Below are 21,836 nucleotides of genomic sequence, written 5' to 3'. Positions count from 1 at the left end.
ACCTCCCCAGGATGTTTGGCTTTTACTTCAACAAGTGCTTGTACTAATGCTCGTGTTTGACTTTAGCCAATCCTTTCAGGTGTTGCGGCAGACTAGTTAAGGTGATGGACTAGAAATCAAATGGGATCTCTCCACATGGGTTTCAATCCTGGTACTTTGTTACATCTTTTTTGTAAATCCTTTGAGTGGTATATAGTAGTATGTATCTACTATGTGTTTGCGGTGTTCACTGTTATGCAGGGTGAAAAGCAGAATTCATATTCTCTGAATCTTCTTGTACGCTCATGACATTAACTACAGTATAACAGGTTAACATTGTAGCACAAAAAAATGCAAAAGTATCATCTCCATAGATGTTATCTGTCCATAGCTCTCCAACAACACATGAATTTACCCAATTTGAGAAACTGCTGGACTTTGTTGGCCTCCAAGGCAAGGGTTTTTTTTTTTTTTTGCAACTTGGGCCTGGCTGAGGACACTGCGCCCTTGGATGCAACATCAATGCTGAAACAGACTTGGACCTCCTTCAATGCCATCACAGTAAGTTTTCAGCCCCCCCAATCCTGCTAATACCATTGGATGTATGAACTGTAATCCACATGGCGTGACAATAGGGAGCAGCTGATGAATGTAAACAATGGAGTCCCTTTAGAGCAAAACCTTAAAGGGGAAATCCATTGCTTTGCATGGACAGTGTATCAATAGATCATGTAATATGTACCCTATCTTGACAATGTGATGTTAAATCCTCTCTCGTCTAATAGCGGTTTGAGAAGATATTTATCGACAATGAAGAATTTTCAGGGGCGCTGCCATTTTCGCGGGTCACATGATCTACTTGAGCGTATGTGATGTGTACCGTGCCGTTCCAAACGCTGGATTACAATGGACACCATTATGCCCAGCATTGATTTCTCGCATTTATCCTCATCTGAAGAAGAAATAGCAGTATCGGTTGATCGGGAAGACGGAGGAATACTTCCACACTGATTTTGAACCTGTGGCTGTAATTAAAGTTGACTATTCGGATTGGTTCTTTGGGGGGAATGACGCGGAGTCTGACTACACGGAGGCCTACACGCTACATAAATGCGTAAACAAAGGCCCCCGGGGGCTCCGGGCTGGCAGCCGCGGATGGTTCTTCGGAAATGAATGACGCGGAGTCTGACAAGCGAGCTTGGTGGCAGGCCGCGAGCCAAGCTTTCAGGTGGCGGAGGCCTTTCGCTGAGCTTCGGTGGTGGTGGAGGCCTTTAGCCGAGCTTCAATGGTGACGGAGGCCTTTAGCTTAGTTTTGGCGTCTGGGGATAACAGCTCCTGTTAACCCTGCACACCACCACTATGGTTCCACTGTCTTGTATGTCCACAAATATTTGTCCCACTTCGTCAAATATGTGTGATTGGACTGTGATCTTGGAGACAACATGTCCAAGGGGCGCAGTCTGGTCAGTTTCATACTAGTTGGGTGGCTACTGGCCTGGTCCACAGACAACAAATTTAAGACACCATGTCAGGTTATCTGACGAGTAACTGCCGTGAATGTTGAAAAATGTCACGAGTCTGAGTCTGAGTTTACCTTAAAAGTCAATTGGGTCCTCCCAATATGGTTTGAATCCTGCGGGCAGCAGGAGATTTTTCTGGAAGCTTTGTGCTTTGGCTTCAATACCAATGTTAGCAGATAACTTCCTCATCTCCGGTTGTCATGACAGAGTGGTTAATGTGATGGATTAGAAATCCATAGGGGTTTACCTGTGTAGGTTCAAATACTGCTGAAAATTGTAGATTTTCCTGGAACTTTCTGTGAAAGGTTTTCTCTGCAACATTAAGTTTTACCTGTATTACCTTTTTTTGCTAATTTTAGTATTTAACTATTGCTGCTCAGTTTGTTGAGGCCTTGTGGTTAAGACAGGAGGGTGGAATTCCTTTCGATTCCCCTGCATAGGTTGAATCGTGCCCACTACAGAAGAGATTTCCTGGACCTATGTGTTTACTCTTCTATCATACAACTTTCATTTGGAAAAAGTTTTGATACTAATGTAAAGATTTAGCTGCTCCTATTCAAGTTGGTGTGCATAAGGAGATGCGCTAAAAATCCATTAGCGCCTTGTCACTTAGGTTAGAAACTTGTCAAAAAAATTTGAGTTTTCCAGAAACTTTTTTTTTTTTTTTTTTTTTTTTTTTTCGGGAGGGTTCGGTGGTAATATTAGCATTTAGCTGCTGCAATTCAGGTTTTTATAGGTGAGGTATGAAGGAGATGGGCTAGGAAAGCCACTGGGATCCCTCCGCTAAGGTGCAAATCGTGCTGATGACAGGGAACTTTTCCAGACACTTTGTGTTTGTCCTTCCCTACTTCAAACAGGGTTTGAACTTATGCTAGTGTTAGCGTTTAGCTCCCACATCACTGGTCGTCATTGTCAATTGTTTAAGGCTATGGACTACAAATCCATTAGAGTCTACGTGTATGATTCAAATCCTGCCAACAGCTGGGTGGTTGTTACATGGACAAGATTACAGTAATTGGGTTTTCAGCATGCAGATTCATATCCTTTCATTGACCACAGGTATGTTCTATAACTTGACTTTCTCACTTCCATTCAATAGGAATGAGGAAGAGGTTGGAATGAGGAAGTACTCCTAATTCTTGGCATGATCACTTCATCCTTTGACATTGATGTGCTCGGCAGGAATTCCACAGTTTGAAAAGGAGTCGGGATTAGGAAAAGCAGGTGGCGCCATTGTCAAATGGGACCATTTGGCCATGTTGGCTTTGTGCTGTCCAGCTTCTGATCACTTTGTTGATGCAGCTGCAGTCTCATCAACACAACACTGCCCATGTTATAAAATACAGTAGTTTTCCGTCTGTCCATAAATTAAGGAAAGTGTGCTATTGTGAAAGTAGTATTTTTCAACTTTGACGTTGCTATTTTTTTTTCTTTTATAAGAGAACTTAATTTGACAGTATATTTTGTATACTTTATATGTATGAGTATTCTCTTCATATTTTTGTGGCATTTAAACAAAATTAAACACACACACATATATATATGTTTTGTATATATACTGTGCCTTGTGAAAGTATTCGGCCCCTGTTGCAGTCTGCAAAAGACCTCAGACTGGGATGGAGAGTTATCTTCCAAAAGGCAATGCTCCAAAACATAAAGCCAATTCTACAATGGAATGGTTCACAAATAAACGTATCTAGGTGTTAGAATGGCCAAGTCAAAGTCCAGACCTGAATCCAATCGAGAATTTGTGGGCAGAGCTGAAGACTGCTGTTCACAAACGCTCTCTATCCAACCTCACTGAGCTCGAGTTGTTCTGCAAGGAAGAATGGGCAAGAATTTCAGTCTCTCCATGTCCAAAACTGATAGACATCCCCCAAGCGACTTGCAGCTGTAATTGCAGCAAAAGGTGGCGCTATAAAGTATTAATGCAAGGGGGCCAAATAATATTCCACGCCCCACTTTTTAGGTTTTTATTTGTTAAAAAAGTTTAGAATATCCGATAAATGTCATTCCACTTCACGATTGTGTCACACTTGTTGATTCTTGACAAAAAAAAAAACAATACTTTTATATCTTCATGTTTGAAGCCGGAAATGTGGCAAAAGGTTAAAAAGTTCAAGGGGGATGAATATTTTCACTATATATATATATATATATATATATATATATATATATATATATATATATATATACATACATATATCCATACATGGTCCAGTGCGGGGATAACCATAGAGGAGGAAATGGACATTTTCACATTTTTGACTCCCTTATTCTTTTAAAATGAGCCTGAAAACCATTTGTCTATGTCGGCTTTTACTAATTTTTCGCTTGGTTGGTTTCCGTGTTTTTCCCAATTACAGTATGAAAATTCAAAGAAATTAGTTAAGTCTGGACAAATTATTAAAGGTGGAGGCGCTTACTAAATAACGTGTATATAATGTGTGATAGCGCCTTTCTACCACACTTCCAATTACTTCTCAGGGTCTGGTAATAGAAGGAGACATTTTGAACTCGTCGTCAATGGAAGCTGCGAAAATGGATGTTCTTCAAAAGACCCGCAGGAGGTGAAGTGGAGCCAAACACAGGTTCATTCTGTGGTTCTCTCACACAGAACGTTTTCAGAACTTTTTTCTGTAACTTGTGCTTTTGGTCGACTATTTTCATTCGCTATAGTATTGATTATCATGTTGTCGTTCAGACGTAGCCAACCGGTTAATGCGGTGAACTAGAAGTCTTGTGACATAACCTGACATCCGATGAAATATCTGTTAATTGTAACATTGACATCATTGCTACCACTAACCAATGTACAGTCAAGGAAAGGCTCAAACTATGAAGCGAGGTTTCAAGGAAAATTAACATTGTCAGCAAAAACTAAATCAAAGAAAACATTGTTATGGGCAGGAGTAGCATGAATACTAGAAGCATTGAGTTGTTTATGTATACTTATAAATGATAAAATTAGCAACAATGCTACAGCTAACTGAAGTACACAAAACCGTGACGCAGGGTTCATAAAACGTTTGTGCATTTTTAGCAGTTTTCAAACTTATGCTTTGAGGTTTCGACAGATTTCAAGTTCACTGCTTTAATCACTTGGCTACAACAACATAAATGGATGGATGGATAGATAGATAGATAGACAGACAGACAGACACTGATGTTAGCGTCAGTGCAAACAATATCATTGTTAAATGCTCACTGAGGTTGCCCAAAGACACAAGCTGTACCTTGATGCCTGCCGACATGGGAAGACTTCTGAAACTTTACAGCATTGTTTGTCTTTCAGGTACTTCAGTTAGCACTTGAATTAAGTTAAGGCAGGATTTAAAATTATGTAACTTCTAGTGCTAACAAAAAGACTTTCCCGCAGCTATACCATCATCCATCCATTATTTGAGCTGCTTATCCTCACAAGTTTGCGTGAGTGTTGGAACCTAACATACAGGTAGTTATCTTCAGGCAGGAGACAGGGTACACTGTGATCTGGTTGCCAGCCAATCACAGGGCACATGGAGATAGACAACAGTCATTCATACCTGGGGGTAATTTAGAGTGTCCAATTAATGTTGCATGTTTTTGGGATGTGGGAGGTAACCGGAGTGCCAGGAGAAAAGCCACGCAGCCACGGGGAGAACACGAAAACTCCACACAGGCGGGGCCGGGATGGAACCGTGGCCCTCAAAAATGTGAGGCCAAGGCTCTAAGCAGACGCCCACTGCCATACCGTTAAGTTCCTTCAAATTCTTCTCATATACGCTACAACAACGTGTGCTTTTTTTCCGTTAGGTGGTAACTTTAGTATCAATACTATTAATTGAAATAAACAAACAGCATCAAGCCAGTCAGCCAAGTTGAATTAGCACGATGAGAGATTTCCACACGGGAATTTGGCGCAAGTAATTGAATTTGCAGTGTGTTCACGGCACAGACTCGTTGTAATCAAAACCAAACAACTTTTCATTATTTGGCAATTACCAGTTGTAATTGAAAAGTTTGTGAGTATCATTCACCACAACAAATAAATGTCAGATAACAAAGTCAAGAAAAATACAAACCACATTCAGCTGGGTTTCACTTTTTGATCGAAGCACATGACACAAATCTGGTGTACTATATGTACGCCACATTTAGGAGTCTGTGCTCCACAAATGTCATATTTACATTGTAATTGATGGTTTGTACACCTTAATCATATCCACATCCAATGATCTTTACTTCTCTACTTTTGTATTTTTTAATTCCCTGTGCACCACACCGATTTGATCTTGTGACACAGCATAATGTAAGGATTCAACATGAGTCATTACTAAATTCAAAATGTTTTTATTTGCATATTGTATTTCAGTTTCAGCATCAGTGGTTAGGACATTTACCTCACAATTCTGAGGGTGGTGATCTGAATCCGGGCTCCTCCCTGTGTAGTGTTTGTAGGCTCCATTCAGACTCCGGTTTCCCATTACATTCCAAAAACATACGTTAGGTACATTACTGAAGACTAAATTGTCCCTCATGGTTGTAAGAATGTTTTTAATCTTTATTTGCCCTGCAGTACAGAATATTGATGCATGTCATTCCTTAATTAAAATTCAACCTTAGGCTATTCATGTTCCTCTTCAGGGATCTTGTCGTCTCCAACTGAAGCTAGTTTTCCCCCACCAGGATTGCATTTTGATCTGGTAATGATAAACCTGCAGTCTCCCATGGAACACCGACATGGAGCCGAAGCTCCCTGCATGCCGCCATGGCTGCTGTTGATTACCTCTCCAAGCTATTTAGCAATAAAGGGATATTTGGACATTTGCTCTCATTAAATGAATGCCATATCTCGTTAAACACACGGTGAGTGTATGCCCACACTCTTGAGAGTCTTATGAGTCATGAGTGGTGCACAGACCTTGCTAACAACATCAGTGTCAATGCCAGAGACGGTCGGAGGGGGCTCAAAACAGGCACGAGTCGTAAATTGTGGTCTGTGAAATTCTCGTTAGCGGGATTCAAAAATACATGAGAAAAGGCCAATCCAGTGTATCCCCATAAACGTTCAGCTCCATCTAGTAACTAGATGCTAACATTAGCATCAATGCTAAGACTTAAAAATGTTCCCACTGTCAACCTGCGCAGGTAGACCCAAATGAATTTCAAACCATTCCTTAAGCTCTCAGCCATGGCAAACCGTTAGCAAAGGTTTCATCTACTAAATTTAGCGTTGATTCAAATGCTAACGAGCGGAAAATGCGTGAAGTCCCAACACATGGACAAAATGTGCCAAAGCAACCCCAGAGAGCTGCTGACTCAAGGACTGCACACTGCCGGCATCTGGACTATTAGATCCAATTAACGGCTTGTTTAAAACAAGAGCTGTTAGTCGAAGCAGATGTTTTTACAGTCTTCAACCCCCCAAATTTACACGAGGAAGTACACTACTGTATATACTCCTCTGAGTTTGACGCATTTCTCAACAGGACTGATCTGTTTTTGTTATTTTATTATATCTACTGCATCAGACTAACACTCTCGATGTATGTACTTTTTGTTTTGAAGACATAGGATAAAAAAGTTGAGTTGAGTACTGTACTGGGAAGGATGAAAATGACCCGAGAATGTTCACTTCAAACCAAAACCTATTTTTTGGCACTAAGACTTGTGTTGGTCTACCCATGATCAACATGTCTACCAAAATTGCATGATGCCTAGTTAACATGGATACAGGGCTGATACCCCCCTCACCCCCCTTAATTTTTTTTTAAAGTACAGTGAAAACTACCAGACCATATTTGGGGGAGACTACAACAAACCGAAATGGCAGACTTTCTGTGTCTTGTATATGTATGAATTTATCGTCATTTTTTTTTTACCATCTCATTGATGAAATTCTTCTGATAATGTTTTTTTTTTCCATGATTTCTGACTTTTTTTTTTTTAAATAACATTTTAACCTGCTGTAATTTAACGGTTCTCATCCTACCACTTTTGTCTCAAAACATTACAATATTATAGTGCATTTGTAATTCATGACTTGTTTTTTTTTAATATGTATATATTGTTTTTTTTCCTCAAAGTACATAACATGACAACTTTTTTTCACGTAATTCGATAACTTATACAATTTCACATTTTCTTCATGTCACTGACTTTAGGAAATAATATTTTTTTTCAAGTTTTTCTAAGTTTATTGTTGTAACATAACTTTTTTTCAACATAATGTATAACTTTGTTCTTGTCACATTACAAAACAAATTCCCAGAATTTATGACACTATTCCATTATCACCACTGCAGCTTTCTCAAAATTAACCCTCCCCCCCCCCTCCATATAACATAACAATGTAACACTACACTTGAAATCCGTAACTGTTTTTTTTCCTGACGATGGGAGTTTTTTTATGTAAACAAGCGTATGATTGATGACTAATGCAGTGTGGGTGCTTTTTTTTTTCTTTTCTTTTTTTCCCCCCACGTCAGGCAAGAAGTCGAAAAGCATCTGACGAGGCAACAGCGCCACATGGGGGCCACTAATTCAGGCAGCTTTTATTGTACTTCCCACTGCGCTGCTGCTGTTTAAATGAGCCTTGCGAAAGCTTTTTGTGTGTGCGCGTGCGTGTGTTTGTCCATGCTCATTACCAGAGCACTACGTGTTGGGCCTACGATGACATGTTGGGATTGGGGGGGAGTCAGCAGGAAGGGGGCCTCTGTGGATAGCCTCAAAGGCAAACATCATCCATTGCAAACCATGAAATAAGATGGGGAAAGGGGAAAAAATGCTAAGTGGATTAACAAGAAGGAAAAGCTCCATTTTGTTGGTTTTATTATTGCTTTGCATGCATATTGGTCCATTCGAGACAATTGGGTTGATTAGGATATCATGAGACAAAACACACTACCACTGTAAAAACCAACAACTTGTGTACCAAGAAAAAGGGGAGGGGTGTTCAAGGACCCATCAGATACCGTCAACACTGATTGGTACTTATGCCTGAATTCTGGATTTACAAATGAGGTCTGAAGAGAAAAAAAAAAAAAAAAAGTCTGTCCATAATAGACTGTTGCAATTTTAGGCTTGATTTCTGATGAAATATTTGATATTCAGCCAAGAATTTGGCCAGTGCACAATTTGGACTGTTTACGGCCGGAAGATTCATGTAAAGTGTAGAAAGTGTTGCGTAAAGAGTTCCAATGGATATGGGAAGAAAACCTAAGTACCTGGGAAAAAAAAACATAAAGGGATGTGGGGGTGGACATGTAAGCACAGATTTGAATACACAACCTGTGAACTTTGAGCCTATTGTGTTAACCACCCCACCACTGGGCTGCCTCTTTTTACTCATAATTTACAAAAATAATGTTGCAAGATTATGACTTTTTTTTCATCATTTGCAACTTTGGTTTTGTAACATCTGGACTTTTTTTTTCTTCTTCTTGTAAATACAATTTTCTCACTTTTCTGGTAAGTCATCTCCCTGGTTCTCATATCATCGAGTTTTTCTTGATATGCCTGGTTACGAATGATTGTCTTTAGGTGAGTTTTTTCCGGTAATTTCCCCACTTAATATTAGTAATACTGCATTGGATTTCTTCGAATCTACAGTACTGTATTCTTAAAACATTTTTATAACTTATTAACCTTTTTAACTGCGAAGTGTACTGCGAACATCTGACTTGTGCTTACTTCCATTCTGTTTGAAGGCTTTCTGTATGCATAGCAATGATTTAGCGATATTAATATATTGACTGTGATTGGCTGGCAACCAGTTCAGGGTCCTGCCTTGGATTGGCTCCAGCTCCCCTGTAACCCTCATGAGGATAAGCGGCTCAGAAAATGAATGTATGAATATACTGTATATGGAATGATCATGTTAATAAAAAACATAACTTTTTGTTTTGACCAGCTTTTATGGGATGCCAATATGAAAAAGATTAATCACCTTGTTAGCCTAATTGAATCAGTAGCAAAGCTATTTAGCATGTGGCCACGCAAATAAATGGCTTCCGGGCACCTTAAGTAGGGGGGAGGGTGTTCATAAGACAAGCATCTTTTAATTTCTCTCAACCCCCCCCCTCCCTCATTACCCCACTCTCTAATGAAATGTCCCGTCTTTTAACCACTAAGGTTTTTTTTAAAGTGCCCCCCCATGACGAAAACCATTACTGACCCCACGGGATGGGACATGGGCCATTGTGAGCGGGACATAACTGGGCCTGGTAAAGACGTCACTGATCATTGTGTTAGGATGTGAGAGAGTCAAAAGACGACATTCCAGATATGACCGCCCCAGCCACCCCCCCCCTTTTTTTTTATTGTGCCAGTTGGGGTCAGCACGCTCGCCAAAGGGTGTTCATCTGCTGTCACCAGAGCAGAGGTTGCTAACCTTGTTGGAACACCTCAAGGGTGATAAGCTGGAAAATAAAATAAGAAAAATAAAAAGGCTCTGGATGTTGTGGGACTGTCCTGGTTGACAAGCCTCTGCAACATCGTGTGGACATCAGCGAAAGTTCTTCTGGATTGGCAGACTCGGGTGGTGGTCCCCCTTTTTAAGAATGGGGACTGGAGGGTTGTGTTCAAACTACAGGGGGATCACACATTTCAGTCTCCCTGGTAAGGTCTATTAAGGTGCAGGAGAGGAGGCTCCATTGCGAAGTTGAATTCCAGATTCAGGAGGAGCAATGTGGTTTTCGTCCTGGCCGTGGAACAGTGGACCAGCGCTACATCCTCGGCAGGGTCCTTGAGGGTGCGTGGGCGTATGCCAAACCAGTCAACATGTTTTGTGGACTTGGTGAAGGCGTTCGACCCTGTCCCTCGTGGTGCCTGGTGGTGGGTGCTTCCAGAGTGTGGGGTACCGAACCCCCTGATACGGGCTGTTCAGTCCATGTATGACCACCGTCAGAGTTGGCAGGGTTGTTTGCCCTTTGTCAGCAATTCTGTTCATAACTTTTATGGACAGAATTTGTAGGTGGAGCTGAGGCGTAGAGCGGAGCCGGTTTGGTGGGCTCGGTACTGCATCTCTGCTTTTTACATATGATGTGGTTCTGTTGGCATCATCTAGCTGCGCTCAAGTATGACTGGAGCTGTTTTCAGCCGATTGTGAAGCAGTTGCCATGAGAAATGGCACCTCCAAATCTGAGACTATGGTCCTCAGTCGGAAACGGTGATGTGCCTTCTCCAGCGCCCCCCCCCCCCCCACACACACGGTTTGACGTTCATGCTTTAATTTCAAAACAAAAGTTACCCCTTTACTTCGTACTTTACAGTAAAGTACAGTGCAGTACTTTTTATTTTTTTAACTTTTACTCAAGTAATTCTTTGGGGGGCTTGAGTCATATATTTATTGTAACCCACCCTCCTCCCCACGTGAAGTGGACATGAACGAAGATGGGATTGCGCGTGTGTGCGTGCGGGTTGACGGGGTGGGTGGTTGACTGCAGTGACGTCACAGTGCCGAACTTATTTGGTTTATTAGGCGGGGGCTTCGGGGCATCCAAAGGAGCAGCAGCAGCAGGCAGGCAGGCAGGCAGGTCGCAGCTGTGCAGCGGCGCAGTCACGGAAACTTTTTAATGACAGAGTGACGAAAAGTGACACACACAAAAAGAAAAAAAAAAGTCACGCAAGTCGCCTCACTTAACTCTTTGTGTCCAAAAAAAAAAAAAAAAAAGTTAGACAAGAGGCAACGTTTTGCCGCACACCATTTTTTTTCTTTTTACATCTCTTTTTTTGGGGGGATAAACTTTATTTCTTATTATTTCTCCGACAAGACTTGTGATGGCCGCGCTGTCATTCGCCTACTTCGTGCTCTTGGGATTTATCGCGACTTCAGCCGTCAAGGTAAAAACTTTGATGATGATGATGAAATGTCTCTTTTGTAGCGTTTGTAAAGTTAGAAAGGACAAAAGAGAAGTGGGACTAACTTGTGGGAGGGAAAAAAAGTGCACGTTTGACTCCGTTAAATGCGTGCACTGTGTGAGATGTTGACGCTGGCAACACACGCGCACGCGACACTTTATCTTACGTTACATAAACGATTCCAATCAAGCCACTTTTTGTTCACTTGCACAAGGCGCCACGTGCACGATTCTCTTCTCTTTTGTTTTCTTTGCACTTAATCATCTGATCTTGTTTGTCTTGCAGGCTGGTGAAGATGATCGAGAAGGTGAGTTTCGATGAAAAAGTGGAAGGGAGATTGGGCGGGGGGTGCTTAATGTGTCGACCTCAGTCGTGTCTCACACACACGCACACATACACTAGTACACACCAGTAGTGGGGAGTCGCAGGGTACAGTGATGATTTGTACCATAAGTGACACAACTTCCAAGTTTTTTGAGATGCGAGCCACTGTTCAACTGATTTTTTTCCCTTTGACTTGCAAGCAAAAAAATCCGAGATATGCGTGGTGCCAGAGAACTCAACTCTCCCGCTTTGTCAGTCCGAGTGAACAATTATCAATTCTTGAGGTTTCAAACTAAACATTAAGAGAATGACATTGTGTATTTAAAACAACCGCAAAATATTGCATTAGCACGCCTCTTTATTTGGAGACTAACAAATCAAAATGCCATAGACAGGGTAACAAATAGCATCCCTGTTTTGGTGTTATAACCTGTAATCAGTAGATATTTGAAGACAAACGGTAGAGCAACACATGTTGACAGATAATATAACGATGCTCAGGCCTGTATTCTTTACAGTTGGCAAAAAACAACTAATATTACAGGACCTTATGAGGAGTTATCACAGTTTCGTGTTGATCCCCGTCTCCCCACTATACAGCTCCCCTGTGTCCAAAGCACACATACTAGAAGTGGGGGTGGGGGCACGTTTAATACTAGAAGTCCCAGGATTTTCAGACCATCAGTCTGGCTGGGTTTGAGAGGTTTGAGAGGAATAACTCGATCAGTGACCAATACATTTGCAAATGGTCGGCCCTGCATAGATAATGACAGGCCCACTGGAATGTGCTTGAGTGTGTGTGAGATGTGAGGTCTTATCTGGTCATACTTCCCCCACTTTTTTTTTCTTTAATAGGAAAAGGTGGGGGCATAAATATGAGAAATGTGTTCCTGTTTTCTCTTCTGTTATGTAGATGGGCAGAGAGGTGCAAAATGGATTAGAACAAGCTAATTTTGCTACTTGAAACAGGATGTAAATGATTGTTGCATGTTGAGACCAATTGTAACACTGTATTTTTGTATAATATCAGTATTGCACGGGTCCATTCGTGATAATATGCAAATCATTTTAAGCCTCACTTTATTTACATTTGAGCACATTTATAAAATTAACTAAAAATGAAACAAGCTAATAACTAAATTCATAGCATTAAATGATTGGCCATGCAACATGTTTTTCTGCTCTTTGTGATAAGAAATAGAATTTGAAAGCTGACGAGCTGCAGTTTCCAAGTGAAAATGTCGATTATCAATAGAGTATTTTTTAAATTAAGAATAATCAGTGAGTTCTTGAATGACGAATGTTGGATGAGACTGACAACGCATAGCATAGCTTTTTATGTTGCATTACAGTTGTGTGCATACGTTGATGTTATAGCCTGTGGGAGACTATGCAAACCCCCACCCCACTGAACACTGTACACTAAAGTTCACTCGTGAGCACGGTGGGCAGGCGTGTGAACTGTGATGACGTGCTAAACTTGGGATTCCAGTGGACGGTTCGCGGTACAAGTGCCTTACACAGTACTGTCATGTACTTTTGCCGAGACAAAAACAAAGATGGTTCGACAGTACACTGCTGCTGAGGCTTTGGCTGTGGGGCAAAGTGTGGATGGACCCTCGTGACTCAAATAGAGGGGATCTAGTCATTCACCTGCCAGAGACTTCGGACTTTGTCATGTCCTCAGGTGAGGAGATTTATTCCGATGGGGGAGCAGAACTCAATCCAGAGTGACTGATCTCAACTTTGAGACAGCAAAAGATTGTACTCTGTGTGTTGAAGAAGAACCGGAGAGGCCTCTTTCCAGTGGCCAACTAGAGTCACTCAAATGTGGTGGAGAGCCAACAGACCAAGTCTGAAGAACCACCAAAACTGGCTTTCAGAGTTTTATTGTGTTTCGTGGGTTGAGAAATCTTTCACGAGATCCCAAAATGTACCGTTGCGCATGGCCACAAGACGGAAGAGGCTTGGAACGCTTCTGTCTCCATCTCCATCCTTCCTTGGAGATGAGTTTGATCCGAATTCTGTCGCTGGCTGATGTTTGCTCGTCAATACTGGGGATCCCCCGTATTAAGAGCAGTAACTCATGAGAGACCCTCTTCCCCCCCTGCCTCAGCGAGGTGTAACTGACAAAACCTTTTCCCAGCAAAGTCTCAATATTTTGGTTAGCTAGCAATATATTTACTTGGAAATTTCTTTTTTCTGAAGATATTTCATTTTTACACCCTACATTTGAAAAGAGGTTTGAGTACTTTCTACTCCTTACTTTTACACAATAGGCTGCTTAGCAATTGCTTGGATGAGATGTGAGTGCGGCACGGTTAACCAAATGTGTAGCACATTTGCCTCACAGTTTGAGGTTGGTGGTTCAAATCCTGGCTCTGGCCTCCTTGTGTTGAGTTGGCTGAGTGTTGATTTTCTCCAGGTACTCCAGTTCTGTACAAACACACACACTTTTGTCTACCAGTACGTTTCTTGACAGGCTCAGTTAAGACAGGAAATGCAAATTCCACCACTGGATCCTCCACATCTGTTCTCCATCGGGAAGTTAAATGAGAAGCTGAGCCTCTACACGGTCTGGGCCGAACCCCTTTATCTCCCCCTAAACCACTTACGTACACACTTGACCTCTTTTTGCTCACTTCCTGTTTGGCAACATTAAAAAGCACATCACCCCCACCGCCAGTCATCACCTTGCAACCCATCTGGACAAAATTGCTGGTGCTCTCCGAAGATTGTCTTAAAAAAAAAAAAAAAAAAAAAAAAGGGCCAGTGATGATTTTTTTTTTCTTCCCTTGTCAGGAACTTTGGCTGTGAGAAAAGCTTTATCAACTGCCTTTCGCTTTAATGCTCTATAGTTTCTTACAAGGATAAAAATATTTAAATAAAATAATCAGTTGACTGGGTCAAACTGTGGCCATCATCCATCCATCCATCCATCCATCCATTTCCACTTATTCTCACAGAGCGCCGGAGCCTATCCCAGCTGACTTCAGGCGGACTGCACCCTGAACGAGTCGCCCGTCAGTCGTAGGGCACATAGACACAAACAACCATTCATACTCACAATCACACCTCAGGGCAACATACGGTAGAGTCTCCAATGAATGCATGTTTTCAATATGTGGGAGGGAACCGGAGTGCCCGGAGAAAACCCACGCAGGCACGGGGAGAACATGCAAACTCCATACAGTCGCGGCCGGGATTTGAACGGGATTTGTCTTCAGAACTATGAGGCAAATGCCCTAACCAGTTGTACCACCGTGCCGCCGTATAATTAATCAATAAATACAATTAAAACTTCTGTTATATTCTATTTAGGACTGCATGATAATAGAAAAAAAAATCACGACTACGTTTTCAATCACAATTAATAAATATTTATTCATTGACTCCAAAGTTTAGTATTTATTAAAATTGCCTTGACGTGCAAAACAATATAAATAACTAACAAAAGGTTTTACATTTCAGAAAACAAATTAACAAAAGCTAGAGCACATTCACAATTCAGAAAACACATTAACAAATGCAGAAAGACTTTTACAAAAGACAAAACATTGAGCAATGTCTTCTGATTTCATCTAAGAAACATTTTTTTTTTAAAGGCAAACCATCCCTGTATCTATTTCTGCTGTAAGTGCCTTTGCCTCTTAGGGGCAGTATGGTAGATTACAGTACTATTGCAGTAAAATACAAATGAATAGAATAAAGTTTATTAAATTTGATTTTCCACAGATTATGAAGAAAATCTGCCTGTGAGTATTGCTGTATTACTGTATGTGTGAACACACGGTTTGTGTGTGAATATTTATTATTTGAAAGTAAACTCCTCTCATGATGGACCATGATGTTCGCAGATGATATTGTGATATGCAGTGAAAGCAGGGAGCAGGTGGAAGAACAATTAGAAAGATGGAGGCATGCACTGGAAAGAAGAGGAATGAAGATTAGCTGAAGTAAAGCAGAATATATGTGCGTGAATGAGAAAAGTGGAGGGGGAAGAGTGAGGCTACAGGGAGAAGAGATAGCGAGGGTGGAGGACTTCAAATATTTAGGGTCAACAATACAGAGCAATGATGAGTGTGGTAAGGAAGTGAAGAAACGGGTCCAAGCAGGTTGGAACAGCTGGCGGAAGGTGTCTGGTGTTCTATGTGACAGAAGAGTCTCTGCTAGGATGAAGGGCAAAGTTTACAAAAAAAGTGGTGAGGCTGGCCATGATGTACGGATTAGAGACGGTGGCACTGAAGAAAAAACAGGAAGCAGAACGGGGGGTGGCAGAAATGAAGATGTTGAGGTTCTCGCTCGGAGTGACCAGGTTGGATAGGATTAGAAATGAGCTAAGAGGGACAGCCAAAGTTGGATGTTTTGGAAACGAGGTTCAAGAGAGCAGACTTCCATGGTTTTGGCATGTCCAGAGGCGAGAGAGTGAGTATATTGGTGGAAGGGTGCTGAGGATGGAGCTGCCAGGAAAAAGAGAGAGAGGAAGACCAAAGAAAAGGTTGATAGATGTTGTGAGGGAGGACATGAGAGCTGTTGGGGTTAGAAAGGAGGATGCAGGAGATTGGCTTACATGGAAAAAGATGACACGCTGTGGCGACACCTAACGGGACAAGCCGAAAGGAAAAGAAGAAAAAGAAATGCTAATGTTAGCTTGCCTGTCCAAAAGATGTTTCCATTAGCTGTTAGCATTAGCTGGCAATGTCTTAAAACGAGGTGTGCTTTGTATTCAAATATACTACTTCGAAACTTTGTCAAGTGTAGCCCACTTACAACAGTTTCTCCTGGCCAGTTATGAAGCCTGTTAAAAAAAAAAAAAAAAAAAATCTGACATAATCCAGTTTCTGACTAATATGAGTCCGTCTTCCTGAGAAATTGTGACACTCTCTCCCGCTCTCTTTACGGTGGGATGACTGGTGAGATTGTCTACCTCACAGTTATGAGGACTCTGGTTCGATCCTGGACCCACCTGTGTGAAGTTTGCATGTTCTTCCTTTGCCTGTGCAGGTTTTCTCCAGACACTTCGGTTTCCCCCCACAACCTTAAAACATGCATTAATTGGAATTTATTGCCGTTAAGTGTGAGTGTTAGTGTGAATGGTTGTTTGTTTCTTTGTGCCCTATGATTGGCTGGCAACCAGTTTAGGGTGTACCCCGCCTCATGCCCAAACATAGCTGCGATAGGCTTTAGCACTCTCGCGACCCTTGTGAGAATAAACGGCCCAGAAATTGGATAGATGTGTAATATATATATATATATATATATATATATATATATAATATATATATATATATATATATATATACATATATATAATTTGGCATGGTTTTGGGGACTGAGTTACTCAGAGGACTTGTTTGGCACAATTTTTCCAATCCTTACTGACGCAACCGTCCCATTTGCCATGCACGACAGTGTTATGGGGGCACTTGCTGTGAATTGAACTCATGCCATAGGTCTCTTGCATGATTTGTGTGGCACCGTTTTTACTTTACGCTGGGTGCTCTTCGTGATGGAAACCCACTCCCAATCCAATCCATCGCCAATGTAGTTGACTCGGTGGATGTCTATTGGAGCACTAGCAGGGAATCTATCTTGCGGCACAGTAAATCACTTGCATGACTTCTTGGCACAGTTTTTACTCCAGATGCCCTTACTGACACAAGCCTACCATTCATCTGGCTTTAGGACGGTAAGTAAGTGGTCACTTGCCAGGAATCAAACCCGTGTCACAAACACTCATTGTTTGGCACAGGTCTTACATTGGATACCATTACTGATGGCCTTGGGACTGGTGTTGGAGTGCACCCACGTGTACCACTACACTACTAGTCAGAATGTAGAGTTTTGTTTCCATGTGCCTACTTTGGTAAAATCACAAGTCTCCCATTTGTCCCTTCTTTGAATCGCTGTAATAGGAGTTGGACCCCTTTGAATATGGACACCACCGATTGAACATGTATAGAACATATACTTAAACATTCTTGTCTCGTGTTATGGTCAAAAAAAATGAAAACATTAACACCCATGTCTAATGGTGATGAATCTTTATTCATTTACAGTAATTATTTTTCTTTTACTCACAGAAATAATGACATGAAATACCATAAATGTTCTCAACGGTAGTATAATATGGCATATTCTATGAAGTTCCATTTACAGTCTTACCATTGAATGGTTCCAGTAGGTGTTTAGGGACCTGGTGGTATGGTCTTCCCTGGTGCTTGTTGATATACTAGTCTGGTGATTTATGTTGCAGGTCAGCTGACACGCCGTCTGAAGGAATATGGCCTGGTCACCCCTTTCAGCACCGACGCCCATGGACGCTTCCTGTCTCACCTGCTGTCGGCCACTCACAAGCAGCGGGTCAGGAGGGAGGCGTCCACCACCACGCCGCCGACCCCAGCGGCATCAGATCAACAGCTCTTTTTCAACATCAGCGCCTTTGGTAAGGAGTTCCACCTACGACTGAGGCCCAACAACCGTTTGGTGGCACCGGGGGCGATGGTGGAGTGGCACGATGACGACGGCTGGGGGGCTGCAAGCGGATTTTCCAAACAAGTTACTAACCGGACTGGACCCAACAACGAGACAGGGAAGATAACCTCACTGAAGACAGACTGCACCTTCGTGGGCGACATCACGGATGTCCCCGGGGCCTCGGTTGCCATTAACAACTGCGACGGCCTGGTAAGTCTGCTGTTCAATGACCTTATCAAGGGACCCATTTTGGAGCGTCCGAAATTCGGGACCTTTCTTTACGTCAGCAATTTTTTATAGCGCATTGTTCTCATGAGGCGTTTTATACCGATGTTTGTTACGCTTGAGTGACTGTTAATCGGCGAAGGCCCACGACCCCCTTGAAACGACCCCTTCCCGACATTAAACAGGAGTGGTCTTTTGTGTGGTTGGGCCGACCGGACCGCCCCGTCAGCCCTCGTAAAACACTCAAGTGGTATTTAGAGCATGAATGACCCGTGCTTGAGATTCCATTTAGAGATTTTTTTTGGGAGGGGGAAGCAATGCTTAACATTCAATGTATTAACTGTTTGTCCCACCCAAAAATCTGGTTCTGTACTTGGTGTTAAGGTGACAATTGGGTTCGTGTTGGGTACAGTGCACGAACAAGATGTCTTTTTTTGTTCTTTTTTTTAATTTTGTGTGAATAGGAACAGTTTGAGTACTATATATATATATATATATATATATATATATATAAAGATTTGAACCCCGGTTCTCATAACTGTGAGGCCATTCCTTTATAGGACAGTAACAAAATAATCTAGTGTAACAATATCTTAGCTTTGCATTTTATAGCAGCAAATCAGAAACTGAGGCTATTGCGCTCACCATGAAAGGAGTGAGCATCCAGGATACAAGCTTTGTCGCTTTTGTACCACCATTCGATGCCCTTTTGTTTTCCAAAAGCTTTCGGTAGTGATAACCAGCAATGGCTGTAAATGAAAATGCTTTGCACCATTAGGCTAATTTTCTTATTAAGTGAAAACAACCAGCCAAGCAGAAGGAATTACAGGAACAGATTTATGCTCTCCATAAAGATAGCAGAGTAAACCGCATTCCTTCTCTCCGTTGATTCTCAGTCTTATTATGCAGAGAGCTGAACTCCAAAGGCAACTGGACAAAACTTGACCAAATGTAGTCAAACGGGGGGACCGGTTCAATGTTCAAGAGCCAAACTGGAATCTCATCAGAAATCAATCCAAATGTCTTTTTATATTGTCTGTTAACACAGCTCATTAGATCTGAAAGATTTTACGCCAATTACCACTTTTAAAAAAGAATTCTCGCTCCAAGTACCACTATCAGGACCAACATTAAAATATGTTAGCTTAGTAGGCCTACAGGAAGTATTCTTCAAAACAAAGATGAGGCTGTACTTAATATTATTGTAAGCCACTATAACACTAGTTATAACAGAATATTAACATTGTGCCTAAATATAAAACAATAAATAAATAATGACTCAATTCAAATGGAGTACACCCGCAACTTAAATAAAAAGTGTAACTTAAGTGATCAGTCATCCTTCCTTGAGCAGTCACCTTATCGCGATGGAGGGGTTTTAAGTGTCCCAATGATCGTAGGAGCTCAATTGACTGGGGCTTCATGGCCTTGGTAAGTTCACCTACGGTAAAAAGGTCCTACATGAGGGACTAGACAAAGCACGGCTCCATAAACCCCTATGACGAGTACAAAAAATAGATTTAGTTTTCCCTTGCCCGGATGGGCCTGGAAGGCAACCGCCTGGTGGCCGAGCCCGGACCCGTGGGTCCCATCCAGGCCCACCCTGAAAGGGTGACGTGGGTCCCCATTCTCATGGGCTCATCACCTGTGGGAGGGGCTCTGTGAGCTGGGCGGGGGCCGAAGCTGGGGACCTTGGTGATCCGATCTCCGGCGACAAAAGCTGGCTCTAGGGACGTGGAATGTCACCTCTTTGGAAGGGCAGGAGCCTGAACTGGTGTTGTGAGGACAAGAAATTCCGACCAGATGTAGTCGGGCTGGCCTGCACACACGGCTTGTGCTCTGGTACCAGTACTCTTGAGATGGATTGGAATCTCTGTCACTCTGGAGTTGCCCGCGGTGAGAAGCGCCGAGCAGGTGTGGGCATCCTGAGTGAATGATTAAATGATTATGACCACACGGTCATGATTGTAATGATGCCTGAACAGATGTTTTCTCAATGCGCCATGTTTCCGACATTCATTTGACCCATATTGAGGATGTTGAGTTTGAAAAATACAAGCATTCAACATTATTTTATTTGAAATTGCCTAAAATATATTAAACCCCATCTGAATGTCTCAGCCATGTTCATTTGTTCCAGATCCCATCTGAAATTTGAGCAAGATAAAACTACTCAGTGAAAATCGCCTTTTGTCGGAACAAAGTTAGCTGTCTCGGCAGCATGCTACATATACAATACTCAAAACCAAGAGTTTATTATTGTAGCTACTGTGAACTACGTTGGGGCTTCTTTTCCACATCCACCCACGGAGTATCAATGCATAGTGTGCATGAAATGTGAAAGACTTTCAAGGTATTCTGGGGCAAAATGTGGGGGCTTGCATCAGAAAGCTTGGTATCTGCGGCATTTGTCATTGACGCAGGCTGGAGGAAGCAGTTCATCAGTGGCTCAATGGGAGTGTGTGTGTGTGTGTGTGTGTGTGTATCTTAGGAGTTGGAGGGGGCGGGGGTCCACACAGGATGTGAGAGTTGTGCTTTTTAAATAGCCTTGTGGCAGTTAGTCGTTTGCCTGTACTGCACTTCATCAGCTGACAGCTGTGACACATTTTTGAATGTATCATTGCAACGCATACTTTACTCAATGGCACGATGGAGTCCATTCATTGCAAAGACATTCATGATTCCAAATGAGGAATATGTGGTGGAATTGCTTACTGTGTGTAATTTGATGATTCACTTTATTGGTTAGTCCCGTAAATTTCATGGTTGCTTCTGAAGTTTGTTTTAAACGTTCTCCTCATAATGCAGACACGCACACACACACGCACCCAAACACTTGCTAAATTATCTCCTCGTGGAAGTACAAAGAAAACATGTTTTGTTTGACGATTCCCATTCAGCTAAATTTCCTTGATCGAAAAACACATTAGTAATATTTTATTTTGTTTTTATTGGTTTAAGATTTGGATTCTGGGATTATACTAAGCATAGAAAAATTACAATTATGAAATGTTTTTGAAATATATTAATAATTTTGTATATAAATGTCCTTTTCCACTGGAGGAATTATTAAAAAGATGGAAACAAAATTGATTAATATTTTGATGTAAAAAATCCATAATTTTAAGCATTTGCATTTCCTGTATTCTTATCGTTCTTGTATAGTTATCATAATCATTTATTTTGAATGAATTTAAGAATTTAATTTTGGTTTTCAGGAAAAATGTAAAATACAATATGTTTTTGTTTTTTTTTACATTAAACTGAATAACTTGAGGTGGAATGATTGAACGACCGGTATGTACTGTACATCTGCTTTACAGTTTTGCGGTCCTAGGTTCTAATCCCAGCCTAGCCTACGTGGGTTTTGGATGTTCTCCCCTTGCCTGTGTGAATTTTCTATGGGTACTCTGGTGTCCTCCCACATTCCAAAACCATGCATGCCATGTTAATTGTAGACTCTAAATT

At 41.7% G+C, this 21,836-nt stretch overlaps 1 protein-coding gene across 1 annotated transcript in view; it reads left to right on the top strand.

Annotated features, from left to right (window-relative positions):
* The first annotated feature begins 11,000 nt into the window (after positions 1-11,000).
* Positions 11,001-21,836, top strand: part of adamts3 (ADAM metallopeptidase with thrombospondin type 1 motif, 3) — a 140,077-nt gene continuing 129,241 nt past the window's right edge. Inside the window, 3 exon segments of the mRNA XM_061817550.1 lie at positions 11,001-11,324; positions 11,628-11,649; positions 17,923-18,353. Of these exon segments, the coding sequence (XP_061673534.1) occupies positions 11,262-11,324; positions 11,628-11,649; positions 17,923-18,353 (516 nt within the window). The 5' untranslated portion in view covers positions 11,001-11,261.

This window comes from Syngnathoides biaculeatus, chromosome 4 (genome assembly GCF_019802595.1).
Source record: "Syngnathoides biaculeatus isolate LvHL_M chromosome 4, ASM1980259v1, whole genome shotgun sequence".
NCBI classification, from domain to species: Eukaryota; Metazoa; Chordata; class Actinopteri; order Syngnathiformes; family Syngnathidae; genus Syngnathoides; species Syngnathoides biaculeatus.
The sequence above is the reverse complement of the archived record's forward strand: the minus strand, read 5'-3'. Positions and strand labels throughout refer to the sequence as shown.